Below are 26,772 nucleotides of genomic sequence, written 5' to 3'. Positions count from 1 at the left end.
TGTCCTCCTGGCTTTTAGCAAATGAAGCCGCGAAGGAGTACCTCTCGTGGTTAGATTCCACTTCTTGTGCCAAAGCGAGAGCTGAAGGCATATCTTTCGGCTTTGCCGAGAAAAGAACATCCGTGAGGCTGCGCTTAAGCCCCGAGATAAATACTCGGAGTGCGTCATCCCGGAATTTGTCACACAAAACTTTTGCCGCCGAGGCTTCGTACGACATGGTAGCTTTGTTGGTGAGCAAGGTGAGTTTTTTCTCGACCTCGTCGTAGTATTGCAGGAGGGATAGATTTCCCTGCCTGAGAGTACCCATTTCTTGCTCGATAACGTGAATCTGACGCTTATCACTGTACGTAAAGTCGAGTCGATTTATAATCGCGTCGAAATTTAGTACAGTGCCAAACGAAGACAGTACGGCATCGGCAGGGCCCCTTATTTTATTCCTAATAATAATAACTGCCTGATAATGGCGCGAGCTATTTACATAATTCCTGAAAATATAGTATGCGGCTACTGCCGCTTGTCTCCAGGAGACGTATGCGTCCTGTGCTCCCGTAAATTCGGGCAGGCAGTTGACGGCATCTAGGGGCTCGTCACATTTGACGTCGTCCCTAATTTCTATAGGTTTATAGGCTTTAATTTGGGGAGCTTCCGCTTGGGCGGGAGCGATTTGTGTTGCGTCGACCCGTTCGGCCAGTTTTTGTATAGCTAGACGTAGCTCATTCTGTCTACGCTGGCTTTCAGTATTGGCTTCCCGAAAGGCATGGTTAACGGCCGCCTGTATAGTGGCCGTCATTTGTTCCATGCTGAATGCCATATTTGCGGCCTCGGACTCAGAGTCGCTGGGGAATTGTCTTATACTCCTTTAGAGGTGAAAAGGGCTGCTCATGTGGAGCTGTACCCATAATATCGCCCAAAAGAATTAATGCATGCTCGAATTGCATGTCTATAGAGACATTTGGGCTTGTGGGGGTTTCGCGGGGGCTGAGCCGCCGCTTCAGTTATGTGTGCGAGCTCGTCGAACTGCGCTGTTGCCTTGCCAAGCAGAGACAAGGTGAGGGGTGCGCGGGGACTGAGCCGCCGCTTATGCAAACAGAGAAGAAAAAAAAACAACAAAAACAACAAAGTGCCACACTGCATGCCCGGCTACCTCAGTCGGTAGAGCATGAGACTCTTAATCTCAGGGTCGTGGGTTCGTGCCCCACGTTGGGCGCCAGTAAATATAAATTGATTGGTAGGTAAATATAATGGTAGTTAGTTATCCCTCGCTGCAGTCGATGATGCTGCAGACGCCGGAGATATTTGTAAGATGATTTCCCCTTGCGGTTGCAGGGGGGGTGTTGCCACTCCTTATAGGCAGTGGTTGAGATCCCTGGCGGTTGCCGGGGGGGATCCTTCCTGTAACAGAAGTTATGATGGGAGCACTTGCCCCGTTGTCACGGCCCTTGAGGCGCGGTGACCAATTCAACAAATGAATTTACAAATTAACGGCAGTGCCGGAGATTGGTTTTATGCTCTTTATTGTATGAGACTCTGACACAAACTGAAACTTAAAGCTAACAAAAAGTATTTCATAGCGGCCACGCAAATGTGCAGTGCTTGCCGCTATGCATGGGCTTCCGGCCAGACGCTATGTCAGCAGTTTGGCCAGAGCGAGCTCTTAAATAATCGGACATTGCCGCTGCTGGGTTAACTTCAGTTAACTTACATACTTACCTTATTCCTACGACAACTTTTCCTTTAAAACCACCAATCATTAATTTTGTTACAGATTAAGATTGAAGCGTATTGGGTTTGGAACAAAGTCCTTCTCTTCATTAGCTGCAACAGCTGCAGTGGCTTAATTGGAGAAAACTCTTAGATGGGCGCAATTGGGTCAAACAGGTGAGTTTCTGCGGGAATGGGTAGGATCAGTGTAGCTCATGCGGGTCGGATCACTGATGAAAAATAGCTTCTTCAAGTATTTTAAAAAGGTTTCAAATGTATTCGCCTGCCTTTTAGGAGGCATCAACGCTACCATTCTTCCCAAGCCTACTGCCTGCCGGCCATCCTCGACTTGAAGTTAATTGATGGCAATCAATAGTGCAGTGTGAACTTTTACCTGGCGATTTTAACACCTGCTCGTAACCATTAAATCGACTTCCTTTAATTGCTACACCTACTTCCAGCACACCATTGTCCTTTGCCATCTGCTGGGCTTCTTTCGATTTTATAACTCGTTTGTCTTTAATGTCACTGCCAGCTACCAGAATTTTTATGATAGCTTAAGGCACAGATGTGAAAAAGGCTCATATTGCAATAAAGCCGTCGTTAGATGCCTAATTGCTACAAATTTCATTTAAATATTGTAAAATAAATTTGTATTAAACTATTTACGAGTCAAACAAGTCGAAGAAAAATGTGCTCAGGGTGTGGGTATTATTGTGGAGCTAAAGCTGTGCCCTTGTGCCCTATCCGTTGCACTTTATTAACATTTTAGCTATTTAACATTTTATTGAATAACCTGTGTAATATTTGATATTATAAAAAATATTATTAGTATTATCCTCCTCCATAAAGGAAGAGTAGGGGTTACAGTTCATACCATTTAAATTATCATTTTCACCTTTCCAGCATAAAAGCGCCAGGCCTATTGAGTTCATTTACTGGAGGTACTGGAATTACCACGAAATGTTTCGTTCATGCGGGGAATTTATGATCGCCAGGGTCCATTAATGACCTGCCCTAAAAGGGATCTCCGTCCAGGCCCAACACCTGATCCTCGACGCGGCAACAAATGCCCCTGAGCCAGGCCAGTGCCCCAGGTAGGCAGCAGAAACATGGAACGGAGCCACGGTCGCGAAAACAGAGGCAATGTCAAGGTGCAGGGATACCCAAATCAAAACCCATTGAATGCAAACTGAAACAGGCATACAATGGATAGTCAGCCCGAAACGCCAATGAAACGGGGTCTTGTTTGTCGTTGTCTCGTTCGCTCTAAGTATGTGTCCCTGCGAACGACACGCGGACAAACGGACACTCGAGAGGACAGTCGAGACTCTGGTGCTGATGGCACGATGCTGGACTGTTACCTACCTGAAATATTCCTTTACAAATATGAGAGATATATTTCGGCATTCGCGGGCCACGAGCTCTCAGTTAGAACTTTGAATTGGCCAAAGCAACTTCGGTGACCGAGGAACGAGCCCCTAGAATTAAATTCCAGAAATTAGCGAAAATGTGCGAAATGCCATTGAAAATGAAAGCCAAATTAGTTGTATTCCTTGTGATCCCAGTTTTTCTACTGGACTTGGCTGATACTATGAGACTTAGCCAGGTGGAGGATAGCGAGTGTGATTTCGACTTCAAAGAACACCCAGAGGACTTCTATGGCATGCTGGATGCCGTGCAGGTGAGTAACCGTATCATGTGACCGAGTCTTCAGATTTAAGCCGCCATTGTCCCAACAGGTGCCAGATCAGGATGTGAAGGATACCTATCACTGGAAACTGCCGGAGAGAACCAGAGCCAGACAATCATTTGGGTAAGTTTGAGGCGATATAACCGGAAACAGCGGAATAAAGCTAAAAGCCTACTGACTTACCCTGTTTAGAAGACGCCGGAAACAGCCTCATAAGTTGCGAATCAAAGCCAGGTCGCGATTGAGATTACCACCACCGCCTTTGCTCTGGACAGATGACGCTGTAGATGTCCTGCAACCCAGTTACTTACCCAGTCCTGAGCCCGTCCAGCACCGGCACCGGAGGGCTGTAACTGTGCGGAAGGAGCGCACCTGGGACTATGGGGTTATCCCGTACGAAATCGATAGCATCTTCAGCGGCGCCCACAAGGCGCTCTTCAAGCAGGCCATGCGCCACTGGGAGAACTTCACCTGCATTAAGTTTGTGGAGAGGGATGCCAAGCTCCATGCCAACTATATATACTTTACGGTCAAGAATTGTGGGTAAGTTTGGTTAAAATAAGCCTTTAAAAATGATAACTTACAGTGTCACTATTAGATGCTGTTCGTTTCTGGGAAAGAATGGCAATGGTCGCCAGCCCATTTCCATAGGACGAAATTGCGAGAAATTCGGTATAATTATCCACGAGCTGGGGCATACCATCGGCTTTCATCACGAGCATGCTCGCGGCGACCGGGATAAGCACATTATCATAAACAAGGCCAACATAATGCGCGGCCAGGAGTACAACTTCGATGTATTGTCCCCGGAAGAGGTGGACCTGCCCCTGTTGCCCTACGATTACAACTCTATTATGCACTACGCCAAGAACTCGTTTTCGAAAAGCTCATATCTGGACACGATTACTCCCATTGGAATACCACCTGGAACGCATGTGGAGCTGGGTCAGCGAAGGCGTCTAAGTCGCGGCGACATAGTACAGGCCAACTTGCTGTACAAATGCGCCAGCTGTGGCCGCACTTACCAACAGAATTCTGGCCACATAGTGAGCCCTCACTTCATGTACTCCGCCAACGGAGTGCTCAGCGAATTCGAAGGGAGTGGCGGTGGCGAAGGGGAAGCCTCCGACGGAGTTACTGACTTTGATGCCTCTATGGCCAATTGCGAATGGCGGATAACCGCCACCAATGGGGAACGGGTCCTGCTTCATATCCAGCAGCTGCATCTGCTGAGCTCCGAGGATTGTTCGCAGGATTACCTGGAGATCAGGGACGGCTACTGGCATCGTTCGCCGTTAGTGCGTCGTCTCTGTGGGAACGCGAGCAAAGAGGTCATCGCCACCCAGACGAGTCGCATGCTCATCAACTACGTGAACCGGAATGCGGCCAAAGGTTACAGGGGGTTCAAGGCCAGGTTTGAGGGTAAGTTGTTGGGCCTTTTGTCACAAAAGAATTTCCCATCAACACCAATTTGTTCTTCAATTTCAGTGGTCTGCGGAGGAGAGATAAAGCTGACCAGAGATCAGTCTATAGACTCACCGAACTATCCTCTGGACTACATGCCCGATAAGGAGTGCATATGGAAAATATCTGCTCCTGAAAACTACCAGGTAGCACTCAAGTTCCAGAGCTTCGAGCTGGAGAAACACGACACCTGCACCTATGACTTTGTGGAGATTCGAGATGGTAACCGAAGTGATTCCCGGTTGATAGGTCGCTTCTGTGGTGATAAGATCCCGCCGAATATAAAGTAAGTTTAATATTAAAAATTAATTCTGTAGCCTTCCTTTAATAATGTTTATAATCTCCAGAACTCGCACCAATCAGATGTACATCCGGTTCGTTTCGGATGGCTCCGTGCAGAAATTGGGCTTCTCTGCCGCCCTCATGCTGGACGTGGACGAGTGCAAGTTCACGGACCACGGATGCCAGCACGTATGCATCAATACATTGGGCAGTTACCAGTGCGGCTGTCACGCTGGATACGAGCTCCAAGCAAATGGGAAAACTTGCGAAAACGCTTGCGGTGGAGTCGTTGATGCCACCAATTCCAATGGCTCGCTGTTCTCGCCATCCTACCCAGATCCCTATCCCAACGCCAAGCAATGTGTGTGGGAGGTGGTGGCTCCGCCGAATCATGCCGTCTTCTTGAACTTCACCCACTTTGACTTGGAGGGCACAAGGTTTCAATACACAAAGTGCAACTACGACTATCTCGTTATCTACTCCAAGCTTAAGGATAATCGGCTAAAAAGGATTGGTATTTACTGTGGAAACAATCTTCCTCCGGTGGTAAATTCCGAGCAGAGTGTTCTGCGTCTGGAATTCTACTCGGACAGAACGGTGCAAAGAAGTGGATTCGTCGCCAAGTTTGTGATAGGTATGGTACATCTTTTCTTGTACTTTTGTAGTCTAATAAAGAATAACATTTCTCACACAGATGTAGATGAATGTGCTATAAATAACGGAGGCTGCCAGCACAGGTGCAAGAATACCTTCGGATCCTACCAGTGCAGCTGCCGGAACGGCTACAGTCTAGCCGAAAATGGCCACAACTGTACGGAGACGCGTTGCAAGTTTGAGATTACTAGTTCGTACGGTGTGCTGCAGAGTCCAAACTACCCCGAAGACTATCCCCGGAATATATACTGCTACTGGCACTTCCAAACTGTTCTGGGTCATCGCATTCAATTGACTTTTCATGACTTTGCTGTGGAGAGTCACCAGGAGTGCATCTATGATTATGTGGCCATCTATGATGGGAAATCGGAAAACAGCTCTACTCTGGGAATCTACTGTGGTGGTCGGGAACCTTACGGAGTAATTGCTTCCAGCAATGAGATGTTCATGGTCTTGGCCACAGATGCGGGATTACAGAGAAAGGGATTCAAGGCCACCTTTGTTTCGGAGTGCGGTGGCTATCTCAGGGCCACTAACCATTCACAGACCTTCTATTCGCATCCGCGTTACGGAAGTCGACCCTATAAACGAAACATGTACTGCGATTGGCGAATCCAAGCGGATCCGGAGAGCAGCGTCAAAATACGTTTTCTACATTTTGAGATTGAATACTCGGAAAGGTGTGACTATGACTTCCTGGAGGTCACCGAGGAGGGTTACTCTATGAACACCATACATGGTAGATTTTGTGGCAAGCACAAGCCGCCCATAATCATTTCCAATTCGGACACACTTCTTCTTCGGTTCCAGACTGACGAAAGCAACTCCCTCAGAGGTTTTGCCATTTCATTCATGGCTGTTGATCCTCCTGAGGATTCCGCTGGAGAGGATTTTGAAGCAGTCACACCCTTCCCGGGCTACCTCAAGAGCATGTACTCCTCGGAAACTGCAAGCGACCTGCCGCGAGCCCACATCCTGCCGCCCAGCAGGCTAATGTAGGAATGTGTTTAAGTTTTATTGTTGAAATTTGTAAATAGTCTGTGAATAAAAAAAAACTGCAAAAAAGGTATTCAACATAATTTTTAATTCTATACTAACCAAAAGGAAAAGAATATTCTTTACAATTGCGTGGAACGGTTAAAGAATTTTTAGAAACCTTTTTTCTTTAATGTCGCAAAAAAATCCGAAAACACCTAGCCTTTATTTAAAATTTATATATAGCGCTAACCACTCACAGGGAAACGGTTCTGACATTTCAATATGAGATTTTACAACACTGAAGTAAGAGTGATATTTTGTACAGCACTGAAGTTATCAGAAAAACAGAGTACCCTCACTATTTTTGAACAATCGATAGCAGACGGCATCTTTTTGAAAGCGGGCTTCATTTCAAATTTTATCAACAATCATTTTAAATTTAACGACGAGGCGCTAATTTGCTGAACGCGCTCCGTTAATTGTGTTAAGTGTTAGTCCCCGTGTTGATGGCTCTCGGGCGTCATCAGTTAGTGTCTGTTTTAACTTAGAGCAAGCGTTTTTTGTTGAGTCTTGCAATGAGCGCATTCGAGGTTAGTGTTTACAGCTATTTCACATCCAAAAACTAATTCGTTTACTTGCAATGCGAATTGTGCTTGTAGATCACGGTGACGCCGTCGCGTCAGAAGCAAAAGAAGCGGGTGGAAGGACGCGAGCCCGCGGTGGTGGTAATGGCGCCGTTTTCGGCCAAGGCGATTGTGCAGTTCGAGGATGTGCCGGTGACCAAGACAGCCAGGCGTATCGTCCGCGTCATCAACCCTAGCGACGATGACATTGAGGTCAGTAGATCACACTGGTGATACCAAGCGCTGCCTGGCAACTTAAGTATATTTGATCCATATTTGCGCAGGTCAAGGTCACGAAGGGAGTCCGCGAGGAGCACAACCTCAGCATTGAGTGGATGGAGAACACTGTGCCCGCCCGCGAGGAAGTTTCCATGGAGCTGGTGTGGAATCCACTCCTAGAGGTGGCCTGCAAGGAGACCCTGCAGTTGATCGACGACAGGAATTTCCGCAAGGATGTTATGATCATCCTCAAGTCTAAGAGCAACCAGCCCGTCAAGGTAAGTTCAGTTTTAGGGGTTGTCCCTTGCACTTCACTTACCCTCCTTTGCATGTCTTTGTTTTATTTTCTGTCTACCTGAAGAACCCGCGCAAATTTCCCACCGTGGGCAAGACCCTGCAACTGAAATCGCCAACGGGCGCAGCAAAAAGCATGAAATCCGTTGCCGCAGCTGCTGTGCAGCAAAAGAAGCGCCTATCCTCGGCGGCAGCTACTTCTAAGCAGGGCTGGCGTTCCAGCAGTACCTCCTCACGGCCAAGCCGTGCCAGTATAGCCCCTCATCCAGTTCCTGCTCCTCTAATGGAGAAGAATGTCTATAACCCACCGGCAGAAGAACCTGCTTTCATCTCACCTCAACCAAGAAGCCTCAAAGAAAATCTCAGCCCTATGACTCCAGGAAACCTGCTCAACGTAATTGATAATCTTAAGTTTACCCCGCTTACGGAAACGCGGGGAGTAGCACCAGATGCTATTAGGCCCGACAACCTAGCAGCATGGCCCACGCCCAACCTGAAAGACGGCACCAAGTTAAACGTGAGCGAGATGCGACCGCGTCGCCTCAGTCCCGACGAACTGGAGGACCAAATAGTCACCGTCTCTAATAAAACTTTTGACGTGAAACATTCCGAGACCATGAATATATCTGTAGACACTTTGGACTGCTCCCGATCCGAGTTGCTGATGCAGACTCCCTCTGGAATGGTGTTAAACAAAACCACAACCATTGTCCATGCCACTCACGCACGAGCTTTGGAGTGCATTCACGAGGAAGAGGTCTCCTGCCCACCTAGAGAGGCGTCGAAAGGCCCTATCCAGGATCTGAAGAGAGACATCAAAATGGTGGGCTCTCCATTGCGTAAATATTCAGAGTCCATGAAGGATTTGTCTCTGCTCTCGCCCCAAACCAAGATCGCAATCCAGGGATCTATGCCAAATCTAAATGAGATGCAGCAAATCCGCTCCATCGAGCAAAACCGCTACTATCAGGACCAGCATCCCCAGGTGAAACCCAAGTGCCTGAACAGCTCCTCGAGCAGCGAAACAAGTTTGGTAGGACAGCACGATTTTCATTTCAACCAAAATGAAATCTTGGCTCAGTCTAGTCGTTTTAATCTCCACGAAGTGGGGCGCAAGTCCAAAAAAGGAAGCCCGAGCAAAGAGAAGCAAGCCAATTTCAATCCTCACAAGCGACGTTCCCACGAGTTGAGTTTTTCCGATGCCCCCAGCACAGAATCTCTGCACCGGAACGACACTATGGCAATATCTCCTCCCAAAAAGCAACGAGTGGAGGATATTTCTTCGCGTAGAAGTCCAGCACCAGCAAATGCTTCTGCTCGAAGTGGTGGAACTCATGCGTGGACCCACACGCAACCGAAAAAGTTTAAGTTGGCGCAAACCATGTCGTTGTTGAAGAAAACTGCAACTCCTCGGAAAACTAAAAACACATCGTTCACAGCTCCTGTAAAACTCTACGATTCTGAGTTGTACATGCAAACGTACATCAACCCCGACCCCTTTGCTGCCACTACCACGGCGGACCCTTTCTTAGCCTCCACGATGTACCTAGACGAGCAGGCAGTGGATCGCCACCAGGCAGACTTTAAGAAGTGGCTGAACGCCTTGGTTTCCATACCAGCCGACCTAGATGCCGATTCCAATAGCAAAATCGACGTGGGAAAGCTATTTAACGAGGTGCGAAATAAGGAGCTTGTGGTGGCCCCCACAAAGGAGGAGCAATCTATGAATTATCTTACTAAATACCGTCTGGAAACTCTTCGCAAAGCTGCGGTTGAGCTGTTCTTTAGCGAACAGATGCGTCTGCCATGCTCCAAGGTAGCCGTCTATGTCAACAAGCAGGCTTTGCGCATCCGAAGCGATCGTAACTTGCACTTGGATGTGGTGATGCAGCGTACAATCCTCGAATTGCTGCTTTGTTTCAATCCGCTATGGCTGCGCCTCGGACTGGAAGTTGTCTTCGGCGAGAAGATCCTGATGCAGTCGAACAGGGATATTGTGGGGCTCAGTACCTTTATTCTGAATCGCTTGTTCCGCAACAAGCTGGAGGAGCAACGTTACAGCAAGGCCTACACTCTCACAGAGGAGTATGCGGAGACAATTAAGAAGCATACGCTGCAAAAAATTCTATTTTTGTTGCTCTTCTTGGACCAGGCTAAACAGAAGCGCATCGTTAAGCATAACCCTTGCCTCTTTGTGAAGAAATCGCCGCACAAGGAAACCAAGGACATTCTGCTGCGATTTGCCTCGGAGCTGCTTGCCAACATCGGGGACATCACTCGGGAAATGCGACGCCTGGGATACGTGCTCCAGCATAAGCAGACCTTTCTGGACGAATTTGACTACGCCTTCAACAACTTGGCTGTTGACTTAAGGGACGGCGTTCGTCTGACCCGTGTAATGGAGGTCATCCTTTTGCGGGACGACCTAACCAAGCAGTTGAGAGTTCCGGCCATATCCCGGCTTCAACGTATTTTTAATGTAAAGCTGGCTTTGGGAGCCCTCAACGAAGCCAACTTTCATTTGGGGGGCGATATAGCTGCTCCTGATATTGTTGATGGCCACCGAGAAAAGACGCTTTCGCTGCTCTGGCAAATCATATACAAATTCCGCTCCCCCAAATTCCATGCGGCCGCATCTGTTCTCCAGAAATGGTGGCGCAAGCGTTGGCTGCATGTTGTCATTCAACGTCGCATCCGCGAAAAGGAACTTATGCGCCGCCACAGAGCAGCCACCACTATACAGGCCGTATTCCGCGGCCACCAGATGCGCAAGTATGCCAAGTTTTTCAAGGCAGAGCGCACGGCAGCTGCTATCGTCCTGCAAAAGTACACTAGGCGTTATCTGGCCCAGAAGCAGCTTTACCTCAGCTACCATAGCATTATCACAATTCAACGCTGGTGGCGAGCGCAGCAGCTGGGGAAGCAGGTGCGCCAAAGGTTCCTGGAGATGCGCCAGGCAGCTGTTTTCCTTCAGCGCATCTGGCGGCGTCGTCTCTTCGCCAAGAAGCTGCTTGCTGCGGCGGCCACTGCAAAGCTTCAACGTTCCCAGAAGCAGCAGGCCGCAGCCAGTTTCATTCAGATGCATTGGCGCGCTTATTGGTTGGGAAAGTTGCAGCGGAAGAAGTATCTGCGCCAGCGCGAACTCATCGTTTTTGTTCAAAACAGAATGCGAGGCAAGTGGATCATGCAGAAGCAGCGTAAGTCTTTCCTGGACTTAAGAAAAGCAGCTGCGAACGTGCAGCAACGTTGGAGGGCTCTGACCTTGATGAGGAAGCAAAGAGCGGATTTTTTGCGACTTCGCACCTGTGTAAAAAAGATTCAGAGTATTCGGCGAGCTACTATCCAGATGAGATCGGACCGAAGCATGTACCAGGCTACCAAAATCAGTGTCGTTCGCATCCAACGGCGTCTGAGAGCCACCTTGCAAATGCGCCAGGAAATGAAAAAGTACCACCAGCTGCGAGAGGCCGCTAGGGTTATTCAGAGGCGCTATCGCTTGCTCCGTGAGATGCATAAGGATCGCCGGGCGTACCTCAAAGCACGACAATGCATCATCCACGTCCAGCGGCGTTGGAAAGCCACTTTGGAAACGCGCCGTCAGCGACAGAGTTATCTAAGACTTAGGTCCACTGCAGTTTTTATTCAAGCCAAGTACCGCGCTAAACTCGAAATGAAGAAGCGAAGTGAGGAATTCGTTGGATTAAAGAAAGCGACTCTGGTCATTCAGCAACGTCGAAGAGCCCTTCTTAAAATGCGAGAAGAGCGACAAAGATTCCTCAAGTTACGCGAATGTACTGTAAAGCTTCAAAGACGATTCCATGCCGAAAAGGCCATGAGATTCTTGCGGGCAAAATATCGGGGCACCTTAGCTGCAGTCACCTGCCTGCAAATGCACTGGCGAGGATATCTCCTAATGAAGCTGCAGAGAACCCGTTTCCTGGATCAGCGTCAGGCAGCAATCACACTGCAGCGTCGCTACCGGGCTCGTTTAGCCATGATACAGCAGAGGAACTCTTATGCAAGCCTTAGGCAGGCGGCTATCACCATTCAAAGACGCTACCGTGCCAACGTTGGGATGCGCAAGCATCGGGAGCTGTATCGAATCCAACGGGAAATGATCATTAAAATGCAGCGACGGTATCGTGGAAAACTTCAAACGAGGAAACAGATGAAAGTGTACCAAGAGCAGCGAGAAGCAGTTATTCGCCTGCAGCAGTGGTGGCGCAGTTTGCGCGAGATGAGACAACTAAGATGCGGGTACCGCAGGATGCGAGCCAGCTCTCTGAGCATCCAACGAAAGTGGAGGGCAACTGTTGCCGCCCGTCGTCAGCGACAGATCTTTCTTACCACCATCGCCAAGGTGCGACTGATGCAGCAATTTATCCGAGCCACCCTGCAGATGCGAAAGCAACGCAGACAATTCGAGCTGGAACGGAGGGCGGCCATAGTACTGCAGCGTCGGTTCCGTGCCCGTCAGGAAATGCTGAAGGCGCGAAAAGAATTCCAAAAGCTTAAGTCGTTGGTGATCACGGTGCAGCGAAGATTTCGTGCGACTCGATGCATGCTGAAGTATCGGCAGGCATTCCTAAAACTCCGCAACATCACCATCCATTTGCAGCAAAAATTCCGCGGAAAGCAGATGATGATAGAGCAGCGGGCGCATTTCCTTTTATTGATTCGCAGCGTTGCGGAATTCCAATCGCGAGTTCGAGGCTTCTTAGCACGCAAGCGGTTCCACGCCCTCATGACTCCCGAGATGAAGGATCTGATCCGGCAAAAGTGCGCGGCGAAGGTGATACAGCGCTACTGGCGAGGCTATGTCATCCGAAAGCGCCAGCGGCATCAGGGCCTCGTGGCCATCAGACGCCGTATTGTCCAGCTGAGGACAGAGGCCACTGTTGTCAACTCTGTGCGCTGCAAGGTGCAGGAAGCGGTGCGATTGCTGCGAGGACGCTTTATTGCTTCGGATGCTTTGGCTGTGCTAAACCGTTTGGGTGAGTGCTCGCATTTATTAGTCCTTTAGATCCTTGCAGAACCGTTAATCCCATGGCTTTACTAATTCCCTCCCGTTTAATCCTCCTTTAGATCGTTTATCCCGCACTGTGCCTCACCTGCTGATGTGGTGCTCGGAGTTCATGTCGACGTTCTGCTATGGAATCATGGCCCAAGCTATTCGCTCGGAGGTGGACAAGCAGTTGATCGAGCGGTGCAGCCGCATTATCCTTAACTTGGCCCGCTACAACAGCACCACCGTAAACACATTCCAGGAGGGCGGTCTGGTTACCATTGCCCAGATGCTGCTGCGCTGGTGCGACAAGGACAGCGAAATATTCAACACCCTCTGCACCCTCATCTGGGTCTTCGCCCATTGTCCCAAGAAGCGAAAGGTGACTACTCAAAAAACTCGTCTTGTTCTTATTTCCGCCTCCGTAACGTGTCTCCAAAAGGTTGGTTGCATTTCAAGTTTTCGAAGAGGTGTTTCGGATGCGGAAATAACTACATGACCGAACTAAAAAAAATTCATTGTTGTTCTTCGTGTGTAAATTGTGTTTGTGTGAAATTAAATTTATGTTTCATAAAAAAATCACAAATGTATTTTTCAAAATTGTAAGAACCCAAGTCAGGGCCTGAGCTATAATGTTATCTGTACTGTTTTTCCTGCCTTGCAGATCATCCACGACTACATGACCAACACGGAGGCCATCTACATGGTGCGCGAAACCAAGAAGCTGGTGGCCCGCAAGGAGAAAATGAAGCAGAATGCCCGCAAGCATCCTCCCGTCCCCACGGGCCGGTACCAGACGCAACCGATGCCGAATTTCTCGCAGCGCGCGTTGCCCAGCCTGGAGCCGGACTTTGGCATCATCCGCTTCAGCCCCTACACGTTTATATCCTCCGTTTTCGCCTTCGACACCATTCTCTGCAAGCTTCAGATCGACATGTTCTAGGATTAGATTCTTTTCTATGTTAAGTGTTTGCAACGTTTCTGTGTTGTGTTAGTCCAATGTTAAGCAAATTTGTTGAGTCGATTGGTTCTCTAGGAACACTAACTGAACATTGAGTAAGCTAAGCTATCATCGCGGTGTTAGATATAAGGCAGTATGTACGTCCTCTGAACTCCTATTATTGTTTTTATGTAAATCGACAACTGAACTGAAGAATAAATTGAACACAAATCTCAAATGTTTTGCTTGCACAGTTTGGCTGCGCCTATATTTATTCGGGTATTTAGGCATATATTCACAAAACAATTACATTTTCGTAATCATAGATATTTAAAGTATTAATCACTTTGTTTAAACACTTAGTAACACCGATATTAGTATGCAAGTTACCCAATATTCGTGATCCTCCGATTGCGGCTGCAACGAACGCCTCTCGTGTCGCTCCTTTCCTGCGAGAGAGTGCCCCAAGTATGAATCGTATATATCCGTGTGTCTTTAGTAAGTAATGCCCCTTTAAAATGTACATACATATATGTGTTACTGTAAACTGGATTAAATATGCATATATAGGTATAATAATTCGTATAGCATTTCATGTACTTCTTCCTTGATAATTGCACACGCCGTTTTCATTCACAATCTGTCATTTATTCATAATACTTTTTTTATCCATTTTTTTGCAATTTTATATTGCAGTTTAAACTAATAATTGCTGCCGTCGTACGCCTCAATCGAAATATTATAAACTAAATATAAATACATTTGGCTTTAGCGATTTATTACAACTATTTTCGGGGGCGAAGAGCGTGCGAAGAATTCGGTTGGATTAAAAACATTTAGATTTTCTGAAGGTGATCCTACTTTGGCGGAGATTTGCAAGTGTCTGAGAGCTTTTTGCAGTACTTTTTGATTATTATATATGGCTGGGCTCGTTGCCGAGTGTCGCACGGCTGGATTCGGGTAGGTGCGCCACTCAAGCCCCTAGCCCTGGGTAACTTAACGTCGGCCTAGACCAAAGTTGAAGGGTTGCGGACGCGTCGTTCGCTTGTTCTGCCGGCCAGGTCGCACTGTAACTCGGGGAGTAAATAAAAGGGCATCTGGGATTAATGGCAAGCGCTACTCACCTCCACGCTCGGCGGCAAAGTAGTTCGCCGGCGGCACCCGGTAGTCCACTTCGTTTTCCTGCTCGTAGTCGTAGTCGCTCCTCTTGCCCAGGCCAAAGGAGTACGGACGCGAGCGCTTGCCCAATCCGAAGTTGTAAACCGGCAGCCGCTTCATGCCCGCTCCCCCGTTCGTGTACATATAGGCCCGTCTGCCCAGCCCAAAAGCATACCGCTCCATCCGCTTGTCTATGTTGTCGCCATTGTTGTCGGGCATATCATCGGCGGCCATCATGACCTCGGCGTCGGCGTCGCCGGAAGCCGGACTGCGTTGATCTTGGCCAATGACCGGGGAGCAGGCGATGTAGCCGGCACAGCACACGGCCAGCAGCAAGATGTGGGCGTGAAGGGAGTTCATTGTGATGCTGGAGGTGTGGCAGGAATATGGGACACGTCTGACTGCCGTTGCTGCAAAAGTGAGCGAAGACAAAGTGAGCAGGCGACGAATAGAATTTTAAACATTCATTGCCCATTCTGCCCAGTGTGTCGAGAGCGTTGCATACTCTGTGGCTGCCACATCCAAACATAGACACTTTTATGTGAGGGTGGCTCAATATAAGCATACAACAACATACCACAGGGTCTATTTTTGAAGGGATATACTCAAGAAAAAATGTCTGTGTCTTCGATATTTTATACTGTTTTAATATACATTTTTAAGCAGTTATGGTTTCATTTTAATACAAAAATAAATCTTTAGAAGCTCTTAATTAGGTTTAAACTAAATTCTTATGTATGTATTCTAAAAAGATGAAATAGTATAATTTTGTAAAAGTAATTTAAAATTTTAGATCTTCTTATTTACATAAATCGAATCACCCTACTGCCCACAGACGCAAACCCATTTCTGCCATCCTGTACGAAATTTTATGCAGAATAAAGAAACAAACAATCGACCAGGAATTTCACCCAAACACAAAATATGTCAACGACAAACAAATGTCGGCGCGTTGACAGCCAGGCAACGGCAAACAAACAGGCAGCGGAGCAAATATGGGGAGCAAATAAAAATGGCCTGCAGGACGCCCAAAAATGTGGCAGAAGTTGGCGCCGCTTGCTTCGGCCATGCGGAATGTCTTGGGCCGCGTTGCAGCAGACGCGACGTTGGGTTTTCTGCTGGCCTTGCAGGAGCGGTAACTGCCCGGCTCGTAAAAGTTAAATTTGATCCGCGAAGAGGAGTTGTCGACCTGTTTGCTGAGTGGCTTAATTCCCACCCCAATTCCGCAATTAGCGGCCACAATTTTCCAAAAACTCAAGCCACAACTGACTGGGAATGGGTTCAGCTTTAAGCAGTCATTCTGCGCATTCCATTAGCGGAATGGGAGTAGTGACAGTGCCATCAGCGTTTTGTGGCGCTGTCATGACACTTCTGCGCGGTGTCACTGCCATTCAATTGAAAGTGCACCGACGAAGGCAGCAGACAATAGCCGGCGAAGGTGTCCTCCATCCTGGTTTCGGTATTTGCATACCTACGGTTGCATTTCCGACGGCTGTCTGGGTGTTCTAACTGCGCGGCAGGCGGAGCACGTAGGCGCCTTAAAGTCTCTTCACTGCCAAGGCATCCAGCCGCTTGTTGTTTGGTTAGGCAAATTAACTTTTCTAGCCATTTTCCATTAGGCTAGTGGCTTGGAGCAGCCTCTGCCTTTGACTTAATTCCGTCATCGATGGCCTGCTGCCACCCATAATGATGTGCAAACAATTCGGTCCTCGATTAATGAAGCCTACATTTGGGGTTAGTCTGCGCTGAAAATATTGCGCATACGCACCGTGTGCCTTCATAAATTCAGACAGTGCATGTGCAACAGGGGCACAAATCATGCAACAGGTTCAGCCCCAGCTACCGCAGGAGTGAGGCAACAGCCAAGGACAGATGGGACGGGCCGGGGTCGACCCCCGTATTTGATTTACAATGGCAGCGGCATGGCAGGCAGCTGTGCATTTTCCACGCAGGACAATAAAAGCAATGACTGCTCTGCGCTGGCACAGGCTACGGCCACGAGATAATAGGCGGAAAATCGTCACATTTGTTAGACTTTATCAACCGCAACACGGCGTCTAGAACAACAACCTCTGCAGGGACAGCAGCAATGTCGAGAACCAATCGTAAATCTGAGGGGGGGTTGGACAAGTTTTGTGAAAAGTGTCAACACCTTTCACTATTATTTCCATTCGTGCCATAAAATCTTGTTTGTCGTACGCGGCGCCCTTGTGCGCAAATGAGATTCAGACATTATCTGCTTATGAATTTACGCTTTGGCCCATAACTCTTTGGCCTGCTGGGCTCCGGCTTTTCTCATATCCGCAGCGGCGATTAGCTTTGACCGCCACACAAAATGCAACGGAAATTCAAAGGAGCGCCCGCGACGGCGTTCTAATTAAGTTTGAAAACTTTCCTGGTCGGCCAAGATGAGAAGCGAGGCATTGGTTGGCTGTGGCATCGAAGGCCAAAAAAATATAAAAAGGATATAAGCAAATTTTCCCAGTCTTTGGCAAGAAGCGCCAAGCAATTTCAGCTGATGTGGCAAATTACGACAGACGGAGATCCCTCAGCTAGCCCCAGGTGACTCAAAATCCAAAGACTGGGCCGATTCTTAAAGGTTAAACCACCAAATGGGCAAACAACGTGCTGCTTGCAATTGAAGTACTAGCAATTTGTTCGCAGCTGCTTTTTTAAATTGAAAGCACCGCCGAGGGCGTCCAGTCCTGTCGCAACCCTCTAAGCTCCTTAATTAAGTTACGTTCAGGTAATGAAGTGGCTAACTTCTTTGCACCAATTTATGGCGGTTAGGCAAGGGAGAAGCTAATAAAAAGCCAGCATCTCATTGCTCTGTCCGCTCCCTTTCCTTTGGCCCGTTTCCTGTCGAACCGGCTGACCCTTGTTCCCTATTGTTGCTGCCCCTGGTTGCTTGTTTTTCTTTAATTTGACGTGGCCACATATCGTTTGGGTATCAATTTTGCGAATAAACACTGCGACTGACCCGAGGCACAACATCATCTACAAACTCACGTCCTCCTCCGGCCCATCCCAAAACTTGCCCCAACATCAATCAACAATTGTCCTCCGATTTGTTTATTTAATATTTTGCCTTGGCTTTTGGGTTTTTGTTTCTAGCATGTGTGTGTGATGCCATTTTTTCTGCTCTCTTTCTTGTTATCCCTCGCTCTTGGGCGTGTTGTTATTTATTTAATTACAATTTGATTGAGGCTTGTCTTTTGTCTTGCAAGGAAATCGAGCGATTTATCCTGCCCCAGGATCAAGGAACACTTGTTGTTGCCATATGTCAATTGGAGCTCCAGGCATTTTGTACAATCGAATTTGGTTATGCCTTCGTGCTAAGCGATTCAAAGTGAATTGAATTTGGGTCTCTGTTAGATCAAATACGAGTACAAATTGCCATTTTATTTTGCTTGCATACTTTTTGGGGCACGTACTTTGGGGCGACTGCGGGTTACCTTATCGGCATCTAAGTAAATTTAAAATAGCTGCCAAATAAATTTATAAACCGAAATAATCCGAAAACAACTAAAGAAAAATTAAAAAAAAAATATAAAACTTATAGTGTTCACTAAGGTGAGTAAATAACTAACATTATTATGAGCTTATGAGGGGATAATGGTTTAAGTTACTAAAAATTAATGTTTTGGCAAAAAAAAAAATTAAAAAAATTAATTTTTAAAATAAAATTCGATCCATTTCAATTTTTTGTATATTTCTAATGAAATAAGTACTCGTTTAAAGAACTAAAAATAAGGCGTTTAGCCTTTTCTATAAATTTTTTCGTGCAACTTCAAAAATAAAAGCAAATGTTACTTTCAATTTTAGATTATGTGAGTTTGAAACTGAATTATTTTATTCCTTAATTATTTAGTTAATCTTTTAATCCTCGATAGGTCTAAAGTTGGATGAATGTACAACAGTATCTTTAAAAAATCATCCACACACCAAAAATTTTTGTGTTTTCAAAAATATTATTTTTTGACTGTATTTATTTAAACTTACAGCAAGTTCCAAGTACCGCTGGGAAATTTCAACCGTGAAAATTCACTGAGAACAAGGTTCAACCGGTTCAGGATCAATTAGGACTGAATCCTTATCAGAAACGCACTTCTTTTCAATGACCGTTGAAACTCAAATACATAAACGATTCGCGGCAAAAAGATGGCTAAGAAATTCAAGTTGCTGCTGTTGCACGTTGACAGATCAAATGTCGGTTATGTTTTGAATCCGCATCCGCCGGAGCGCGGCCTCTTATATGAGCCAGGCGGCGGCGTCGGCTCCTCTTTTTGTTGTTGTTGCTGGTTTTTGCGCGCCCTTATCAACGAAACACCCACACGACAGCAGAAAGTGACGACAATGTGTGGTGAGTTTTCGCGCAGATTCTCAACACGGACGAGGGGTAGTGGCTGTGGTGCAGGAGGCAGAGGTGGGTCAAATTGCGTGGTCCTTGCCGCCAAGGATGTAACAAGTGGCCGTGCTGCGACTTCGGCAACCAAGACGTCAGGATGGTGCACTGAAGCTCGTGTAACTTAAGGCTTTTGAGAAGGTGAGGTCGAATCTGCAACTGGAGGGCAGAGACGGCGGCGCTCGTATGCAAAACAACGGAGCGTATGATGAATGCGACATTGCATTAGGAGGCCAAAGCACCTACGGAGCTGGTGGGTCTGAAACTATTTCTCATTTGGAATGGCAAGTTGTTAGCGGGCTGAGCGCGCATTAGTCAAAGACGGGACACTTGCCCCGAGCCGGCTTCAGACCGGCTTTGTGGCTCTTCCGCAAATCCACTGACAACTCAAATGATATGTAAGCCCCAGAACCCCTTCTTCCGTCGATTTGCCTCTCCTTTATCTGTAACATTTCAAAAGCAAAGCGCCAAGGAATTTTATGCGGAATGTCAGCTTTTTCCACAATCTCGCCACGGGGTCGGGGTGCATAACAAGTTCACATTTGTCCGACTGCCACATTAGTCCACTGAGGCTGCGCTTCCTTTGAAAATTATACAAATGTTTTCCGATCCATGACATTTTGTCGATAATGTTTTTCTTGGCATGCCCTCTCCAGGCATCCTGGCATGGCAAAATTTGATTTAAGCTATTTTTATATAAACATCCTTGTAAAGTCCTGACTTTTTATGTATCTTAGAGTATTTGATGTGGGTTCTGGTCTCTTCTCTAGCGTAGCAGTTCTTTCTTGTCCTTATTTTGGCATTATTTTCAATCAATCTGCTTACGTTATTCCAATACGTTTGAATGCATCCCGCGTAATTGCTCTTAAAGAAGCAGGGAAAAGCCACCATTACCCGAGGAAATCCCGCTGGGACGGCGCTTAGTTGTAAATAGTTTAATTACGTACAAAAGCAAAAATCGTTTGCTAATTGGAAAATATTGAGAAAATATACACATTGATTGGGCTACCCCATCCTCGTCCGCCATCCGACCCCAGCTAATTGCTCCTGTTTCGGGGGGTTTGGTAACGGAGCACTGGGCGTATACGCAATATTGAGGGCTCAGCGTGAATCGAGGGGAGCTCCGAAATTGCATTGAGATTTGTGGCGCAGTAACAATTTGCTCTAGAAATTTATAAGTTTTTATGGCTTTCTGGGAAAATGGCGTCTAATTGTCACCATGACGTCAGTCTTCGACAAGTTGGGCGCGAATAGCTTTGAAAGCCATTTGCATCATCGATGGCCGGCAACCTTTGGCCTGCACCCGGGGATGGATGTGGAAGTGGATATGGATTTGGATACAGGGATAGAGGAAGTGGAATGGCGTGTGCTGTTCTTACTCACCACAGGCAATCGATCATAAATCAGGCTGATAAGAGGCTCTAATGACATCGGCTGCGAACAGAACAATCAAGACCGAAACATCATGCAAACATGGCCAAAGCGTGGCCGGCCTAATCTCGGTGGGCTGACACTGCCGCGTCATCCCACCGGAACAGGTTAATAAATTTCCCAGCGGCCTAATCTCGGAGGCCAGCGGCAGCTCATTTGGCTATTCGGGCACACCACATCTGGCGCATAGCATCTGGCATCTGTCGGCATACATGTGGCTCGGCGAGGATATTTTGCGGCTGCTGTCACGGTCCGGCTCGATCGCTCTCAAGCAATTCCAACTTCTGTCCGCTTTTCCAGCGACAAGTTCAGCTATAAATCATCATTGCCGCGGTGCGGCGGTGGGCAAGTCAGACCAAAACAGAGAGACAAAAATTAAACCTGCAGTTGGCCAGGCCAAAGACAACGAGGCACCCAACCAGTTTAGCCCACACCTACTCCGAGCACACACACATCCCGACTCGGGCACATGCAAAGACGGTGCAAGCTTCCCACCGAAAAATGCATAAGCAAAAACATAAAAATAAAAATAGCCAAATAAAACATTTTCGTAGTTGTAGTTTAGTGGGTTTAGAGCAAAATTATAAAAAATACCAGCAACAACAATAAAAAAAAAATGAAAATCACGATTTTGATGCAGGTTTTAGGAGGTTTTTCCCACAACAAGTTTTCGTTTGGGGCTTTTCATCTCTTTTAATTGATTCTGCGCATGAGAACCCAGTGCACTGTGCACTTGAGATCCAGATGAACTTATGTGGCGTCAGATATCAGCCGAAGCATACCAACATACCCAGCTACAACAATGGCAGCAGCCATGGAAGCCACTAACTGACGGCGCAAATATGCATTTATAATTAGAAGTCGGGCGGTGCGCCCAGCAGAGAGAAAATCTGATGAGATTTATGGCTAAAACGAGCCGTCTTTTCGGCCAGGTGCGTAGCCAAGAATTTCTGGAGCAGACCGAGTGGGCGGCATTCCCTAACCAGCTACGCCTGGGTTATGTAAATAGATCGTACATATACATACATATATTCCTGAGCACAACATCAGGTCCGTTAATAGGATATTCTACCCGCTGTCGAAAGGGGTGTACCTGAATTCATGTGTTTTTTGAACAAAACAATTTAAGAAAGTTTTCAAAGAGAATGAGGTGTTTTTTATATATGTATGTATAAGCTACACACTACACATGATCATTGATTTTTAGATTAAAAAGTAACTAATGTTCTAGAATCTAGACTAAGACTATTTTTTTGTCCTCAACTGTGTGCTTTAGATTTGTAAGTACTCATGAAGGAGGCAGAAAGTCAGCAAAGAATGTTGCTCGTTACTTTTGCTCTCTTCTGGCTTCTGCCTCTACCTTGGGTCTCTCTCCTTTGGGGGCTTCTCACTGACACACTTTCCGCCACTCGATGGCCCAGAAGTAGGTGAGCAAACGATCTTGTGTGGTGGTGTGTGTTTGTTTGTTGGAGTACCAGCACAAACATTCATGCATATAGGTATATGTACGTTCTCCATTCTACGCTTCGCTGCATTGAAATTTCTTTTTTCGCTTTCTTTTCGAACTCTCCGACAACACTCTCGCCGCTACATGGTTCTGGCCGCGCACCACCCACTCTCTCAGTACACGCTCCCCGACGACGCTGACGTCAGCAGCGACCGCACCGCAATATGGGTCACCGTTTGAGTTCTTAGCAGAAGAAGAGTAGAGAAAACTGGTACTACGAGTCTTCAGCCGCCGAGGAAAGTGATATGCTATGGCCACTCGATCGAAAGCGAGTCTGCTGGCGGTTTTACTGCTGAAGCCACTTCTTGCCTTTCCCCACATACATACATATGTAGATCCCGTTCGTTCTGCCGCTGTGGCAGTTCTGTTTCGGGGTCAGGTTCAGGCTGTTAGAATGGCATTTCCGGCCTGCATTCGCCCTTTGGACTGTGCGGTTGCCACTTAATTATGTAAAAGCCGAAATGTAAGGACAAAAAATTATTAAAAACCAAACAAACAAGCCATAATAAAGCTGCTCAAAAGGTGAATGAAACTTAATGAATGCCAGCAGCAGCAGCAGCAACAGCGGCAGTGGCAGCAGAGTACAACAGGTGACTCGCTGCAATGCTTAGTGATTTTCACCTGGTCTGGTTGTTGTTTTCTTGTTGTTATTGCTGCTGTGAGCGTGCCTTTGGAATTCGCAAATTGTTATGAGAAAAACAAAAACACACCGCTGAAAGAGAAAAAAGAAAAAACATTCGAAAACCAAATCGTTGCCATACAAAGACGACGTAAAGATTACACAAGCGCAGCGTCGCGATTATATGCGTCAGAGGGGGCGGTGAATGGGGGTAGGCGGCATTAGAAACAACAGACAGTTGTTATTGCTGCAGCCGCGCCGCTGCAACCAAGAAAGCTCTCCCGCAGCAGCAGCAGAAGAAACGGCAGCAGCAACGCCAGCAGCAGCAACTTCACAGAGAGCCACAGCAATCCGCTGCCGCAAAGTGTAGAGAAATTTATCATTTCACTGCAACAACGCAGGAGCAGCAGCGGCAACGGCGGCGGCAGAAGCAGCAACAGCAACAAGTTTGGGGGCTCTCTCCCCACATCAGCTGAGCCGCCGATCGTCAATGGCGCTCTTTTCGGCGCTCTCGGGGGCTCATCGCAGCCGCTGCCAGCGTCGCTGCCTCGGCCGCTGCCAACTTGGGGCCTGGCCACAAAAACAACACCACAGTTTTTCGAAATTAGTTCTAGTGAGTCTGTGAAAGTGTGAGCGACTTCGACTATCGCACGGCGACGACGGTACACGCGCGATCAATTGGCAAACAACCGCAAGCGGATCAACTGGTCACTCGCCGCTGAGAACTTGCCAAAAAACTCAAAAAGCCCAAATCACTTCTGCATCCAAGGAGAACTCAGTCCGGAGCAACTAGACACGTGCATCATGTCTCATCAGTGCAGCTGCGGTCGCGACCTCAACAACAACTACGTCTCGTACACGAGTGCCTACGCCAACACGAACGCCGGAATGGATCGCGAGGCCTCGTCAGGCGGCAGCAAGTCCGGGGGTCCTCCGCGCACCCAGCTGACGGCTCAGGTGATGTTCGGGACGGTGGGCGCCATCAAGGAGCTGCGCGACAAGGAGCAGCAGCAGCAGCGGCACGCAGCAGTAGCACGAGCGGGCGAGCGGCGCAACTGAGGGTAGCTGGACTTTGGGAGCTTTCAGTGGATTGCTGCAGCGCCGTTGGAGCACCATTGGAGGCGGAGGCGAAGGCGCTACGAATGGCGACGGGGGCGGGGCGGGACGAACGGCCGATGGATCGGTCAAGTGCTGTGCTGTGGGTTGTCGGGGATCTCTGGCTGACTGAAAGGATCGGGCCGAGTCGGATGATTCAGATGCTGCGGATAGTTCCAGCAGTTCATTTGGATGAGGCTACTAATGCGGAATCTGACTCTGAAGACTCGAAATTTATATCTGTTTTTCGAATTTGTCGGGTCTATTGATTGATTATATGTACATATATAGACTCTTCGAACTTCTCGAACCGATCAGATAACTAAAGTGATGTAGTTCGCCCGGTGATCCGTTCAAAACGAGATAGCGTTGGTCCTGGTCCCTGGGGTCAGGTTAGAGGCTTCAAAGTGTTTGCAGGGGGCAGGGCCATCTGTGTGAATTGGTGGGACGGCCATCAAGAATGACATTCCTTCTCAAAAACAAGAAATAACTATCTAAAGCAAGAGATGTAACGAAAAAAAGAACCACAAAAACAGATCATAACTTAGGAAAAGGACATCACATATTTATAGTATACTTTGTCAGCCACACTCTCTCTTTCTTTGTCTTTTTTTCGGGCTCCTGTTCCTTCCGCTAATTATTTCTAATCTTCAGCAGAACTCGAATTTTATTCGATGTAAATTGTTTACCGCATATTTATACATACTACATAGTGCAATACTTTAGCTGATACATCCACACATGCGTAGTCTTAAGTTTGTTTTATTTTGTAAGCGCACACACACGACACACACACTCATTCTACAATGTTGTTTAATTTTGTTTTGTTGTTCACGCGCTCAGCCAGTTTCGGGCAGCAGTTGGCGGACAGCGGGCCTAGAGACTTCCAGGTGCTGCTGCAGCTCGGAATGCCAGGCACGTAACTCCACACACACCTACACCTACACTCACACCCCACACCATATAAATATACTACAACCCTATATATATGCGTAATCATTAATACCTATGCAACTGTTATTATTTTTAATAATCATACTGTATATGCTGGATGAAAAGAAGAAACCGAAAACGAAACAGAAACTAAAATTATTCCTCCAAATGGGACGTATTTGCTCAAGTGATTTTGTTGTTTGTTTACAAAAATGGAAACAATGCATTAAATGAAATTTAAACTTAATTGAAGTGCTGTAAATGGCAAGAAAACCGAGTTTTAGCATCAGAGACCTTAGTTTACCCAGAGGCGCACGTATAGAGAGCACGGCGGAGCATCTACAATATATTTATTACGCCTATAATACAATATAATATTAAATGTAATACACACACGTCTACTGTACGTCTATTTATAGAGCTAATCCCAACAATGGCAAATAAAAATCGAACTCTTAATAAACAGAAATCGAAAACTTCGGACCGGGGGACTGGCAATTTCAATTACCCCGACAATGACAGCCACGACAATTGTTTGGAGCGCAGTGGCGTGGAGCGTGGAGTGGGAGGGCAAACCTTTTTCTTCGCCGGCCGTCTGCGTGTGAAAGTAAGAAAAGTGAGAAATAAAGAAGCAGAAATAAAATTCAAATAAATTATAAATTACAATAAAGCAGGGCAAAGAGTAAAATATGCGAAACGAAAGCGAAGTCTCCGGCCAGAAGCCAAATGGAAGCCTCGTGTAGTATTCCAGCGATTCTTTATAAATTCTGCCATGGCAGCCACTTTATCTCTCCCGCTCACTTCTAATTACTAAGTGAGTGTGTGTGGGGTTTGGGTCTGCGGATGTGTGAGTGAGCAGAGAATACTACTCGCTGGTTCTTACGCTCGTAACAGTGACCCAGTCTCAGAGTAAGAGTCACCGGATTTCTGTTTTCTGTTCTGGCATTCGACTGTCGTCACCAGCGTCCCAAACGTTCCATTTCGTTTCGATTCGACGCCTCCACACACATACACAGACACAGCAGAAAATCCAGCAGAGGCCCCTTTACCTCCGCTGACCACTCAGAAAACCCCGAGGGACGTCGCTTTGTGGATCAAAGTCAGCTATGTTTTAGTTATTTTTATTCTTCCCCGCTTTTTGGAGGGCAGGGAGGAATCCACTGCCCACAGTTCAATTGAATCCAATTGACCAAGTGCGTGGCTCTTGTCAGGCAAATAAATTTGCTTACGTATGCTTGATCCACGGGGCGTATACGTAATACGCCCACGAGTGCAGCGGCAACCTGCAGCCTGCACCACTCCACAAGTGGATGATTCGTCCAACGCGACCTGCTAATTGAACCCAGTTGCTCTCCTCTTCTGGACAACTTTATTGCATTTCATTAGCCGTGTAGCTTACCTTTGACTTTGTCTCTAGCAATCGCCTGTTGCCGATTGCCGATCGCGATGGTCGACTGTCGCAGCTGCGACGCAGTTGGTGATGATCCAACTCTATGGCTTACACTGCTTCGCTCCCGATTTCATCACGGATCCCGATCCGATAACCTTACGTGTAAGTGCAGCTAAAAGCACTTAAGAAGCAGCGAGAATCCGAGAATTAGTCCGCAGTGGGGGGGAAATGCCAGGCATGAGTAAACGGCTTCAGATTTCTGGTTCTAAGACGAAGAATGTCGGAAGCGCTTTACACTTTGAGTGTTTGTCTGGTATTTCTGTAAATATTTGTATTTCAAGTATTATCTATGAAAGTATAACAGGGCTGGCATAGCTCTTC

General features: G+C 47.2%; 4 protein-coding genes and 1 non-coding gene across 5 annotated transcripts; 4 read left to right on the top strand and 1 right to left on the bottom strand.

The window, feature by feature from the left end:
- Positions 1-1,134: 1,134 nt before the first annotated feature.
- Positions 1,135-1,207, top strand: TRNAK-CUU (transfer RNA lysine (anticodon CUU)). Its single transcript has one exon. It is a non-coding gene; the product is annotated as a tRNA-Lys (tRNA).
- A 564-nt stretch (positions 1,208-1,771) lies between these two features.
- Positions 1,772-6,843, top strand: tld (tolloid). Its single transcript, XM_017249557.3, has 8 exons — positions 1,772-1,878; positions 2,608-3,385; positions 3,444-3,517; positions 3,587-3,937; positions 3,993-4,816; positions 4,883-5,144; positions 5,206-5,774; positions 5,835-6,843. The coding sequence occupies exons 2-8, from the start codon at positions 3,212-3,214 to the stop codon at positions 6,791-6,793; spliced, it is 3,213 nt and encodes a 1,070-aa protein (XP_017105046.2). The 5' UTR covers positions 1,772-1,878; positions 2,608-3,211; the 3' UTR covers positions 6,794-6,843.
- Positions 6,844-7,097: 254 nt separating this feature from the next.
- On the top strand, positions 7,098-14,068 carry asp (abnormal spindle). Its single transcript, XM_017249450.3, has 6 exons — positions 7,098-7,362; positions 7,432-7,608; positions 7,680-7,892; positions 7,976-12,902; positions 12,994-13,295; positions 13,578-14,068. The coding sequence occupies exons 1-6, from the start codon at positions 7,348-7,350 to the stop codon at positions 13,854-13,856; spliced, it is 5,913 nt and encodes a 1,970-aa protein (XP_017104939.2). The 5' UTR covers positions 7,098-7,347; the 3' UTR covers positions 13,857-14,068.
- A 21-nt stretch (positions 14,069-14,089) lies between these two features.
- AstA (allatostatin A) lies at positions 14,090-19,244 on the bottom strand. The gene is made up of 3 exons (XM_017249451.3): positions 19,014-19,244; positions 14,978-15,421; positions 14,090-14,920 (listed from the first exon to the last, which is right to left on the bottom strand). Exons 2-3 carry the CDS (start codon positions 15,369-15,371, stop codon positions 14,850-14,852), a joined length of 465 nt encoding a protein of 154 aa, XP_017104940.1. The 5' UTR covers positions 15,372-15,421; positions 19,014-19,244; the 3' UTR covers positions 14,090-14,849.
- Positions 19,245-23,574: 4,330 nt separating this feature from the next.
- Positions 23,575-25,522, top strand: LOC108130820 (uncharacterized). The gene has a single exon (XM_017249452.3). It carries the CDS (start codon positions 23,778-23,780, stop codon positions 24,030-24,032), a length of 255 nt encoding a protein of 84 aa, XP_017104941.1. The 5' UTR covers positions 23,575-23,777; the 3' UTR covers positions 24,033-25,522.
- The last annotated feature ends 1,250 nt before the right edge of the window (positions 25,523-26,772 follow it).

This window comes from Drosophila bipectinata, chromosome 3R (genome assembly GCF_030179905.1).
Source record: "Drosophila bipectinata strain 14024-0381.07 chromosome 3R, DbipHiC1v2, whole genome shotgun sequence".
NCBI lineage: Eukaryota > Metazoa > Arthropoda > Insecta > Diptera > Drosophilidae > Drosophila > Drosophila bipectinata.
Note: the sequence above shows the minus strand (reverse complement) of the source record. Positions and strands in the feature narration are given on the sequence as shown.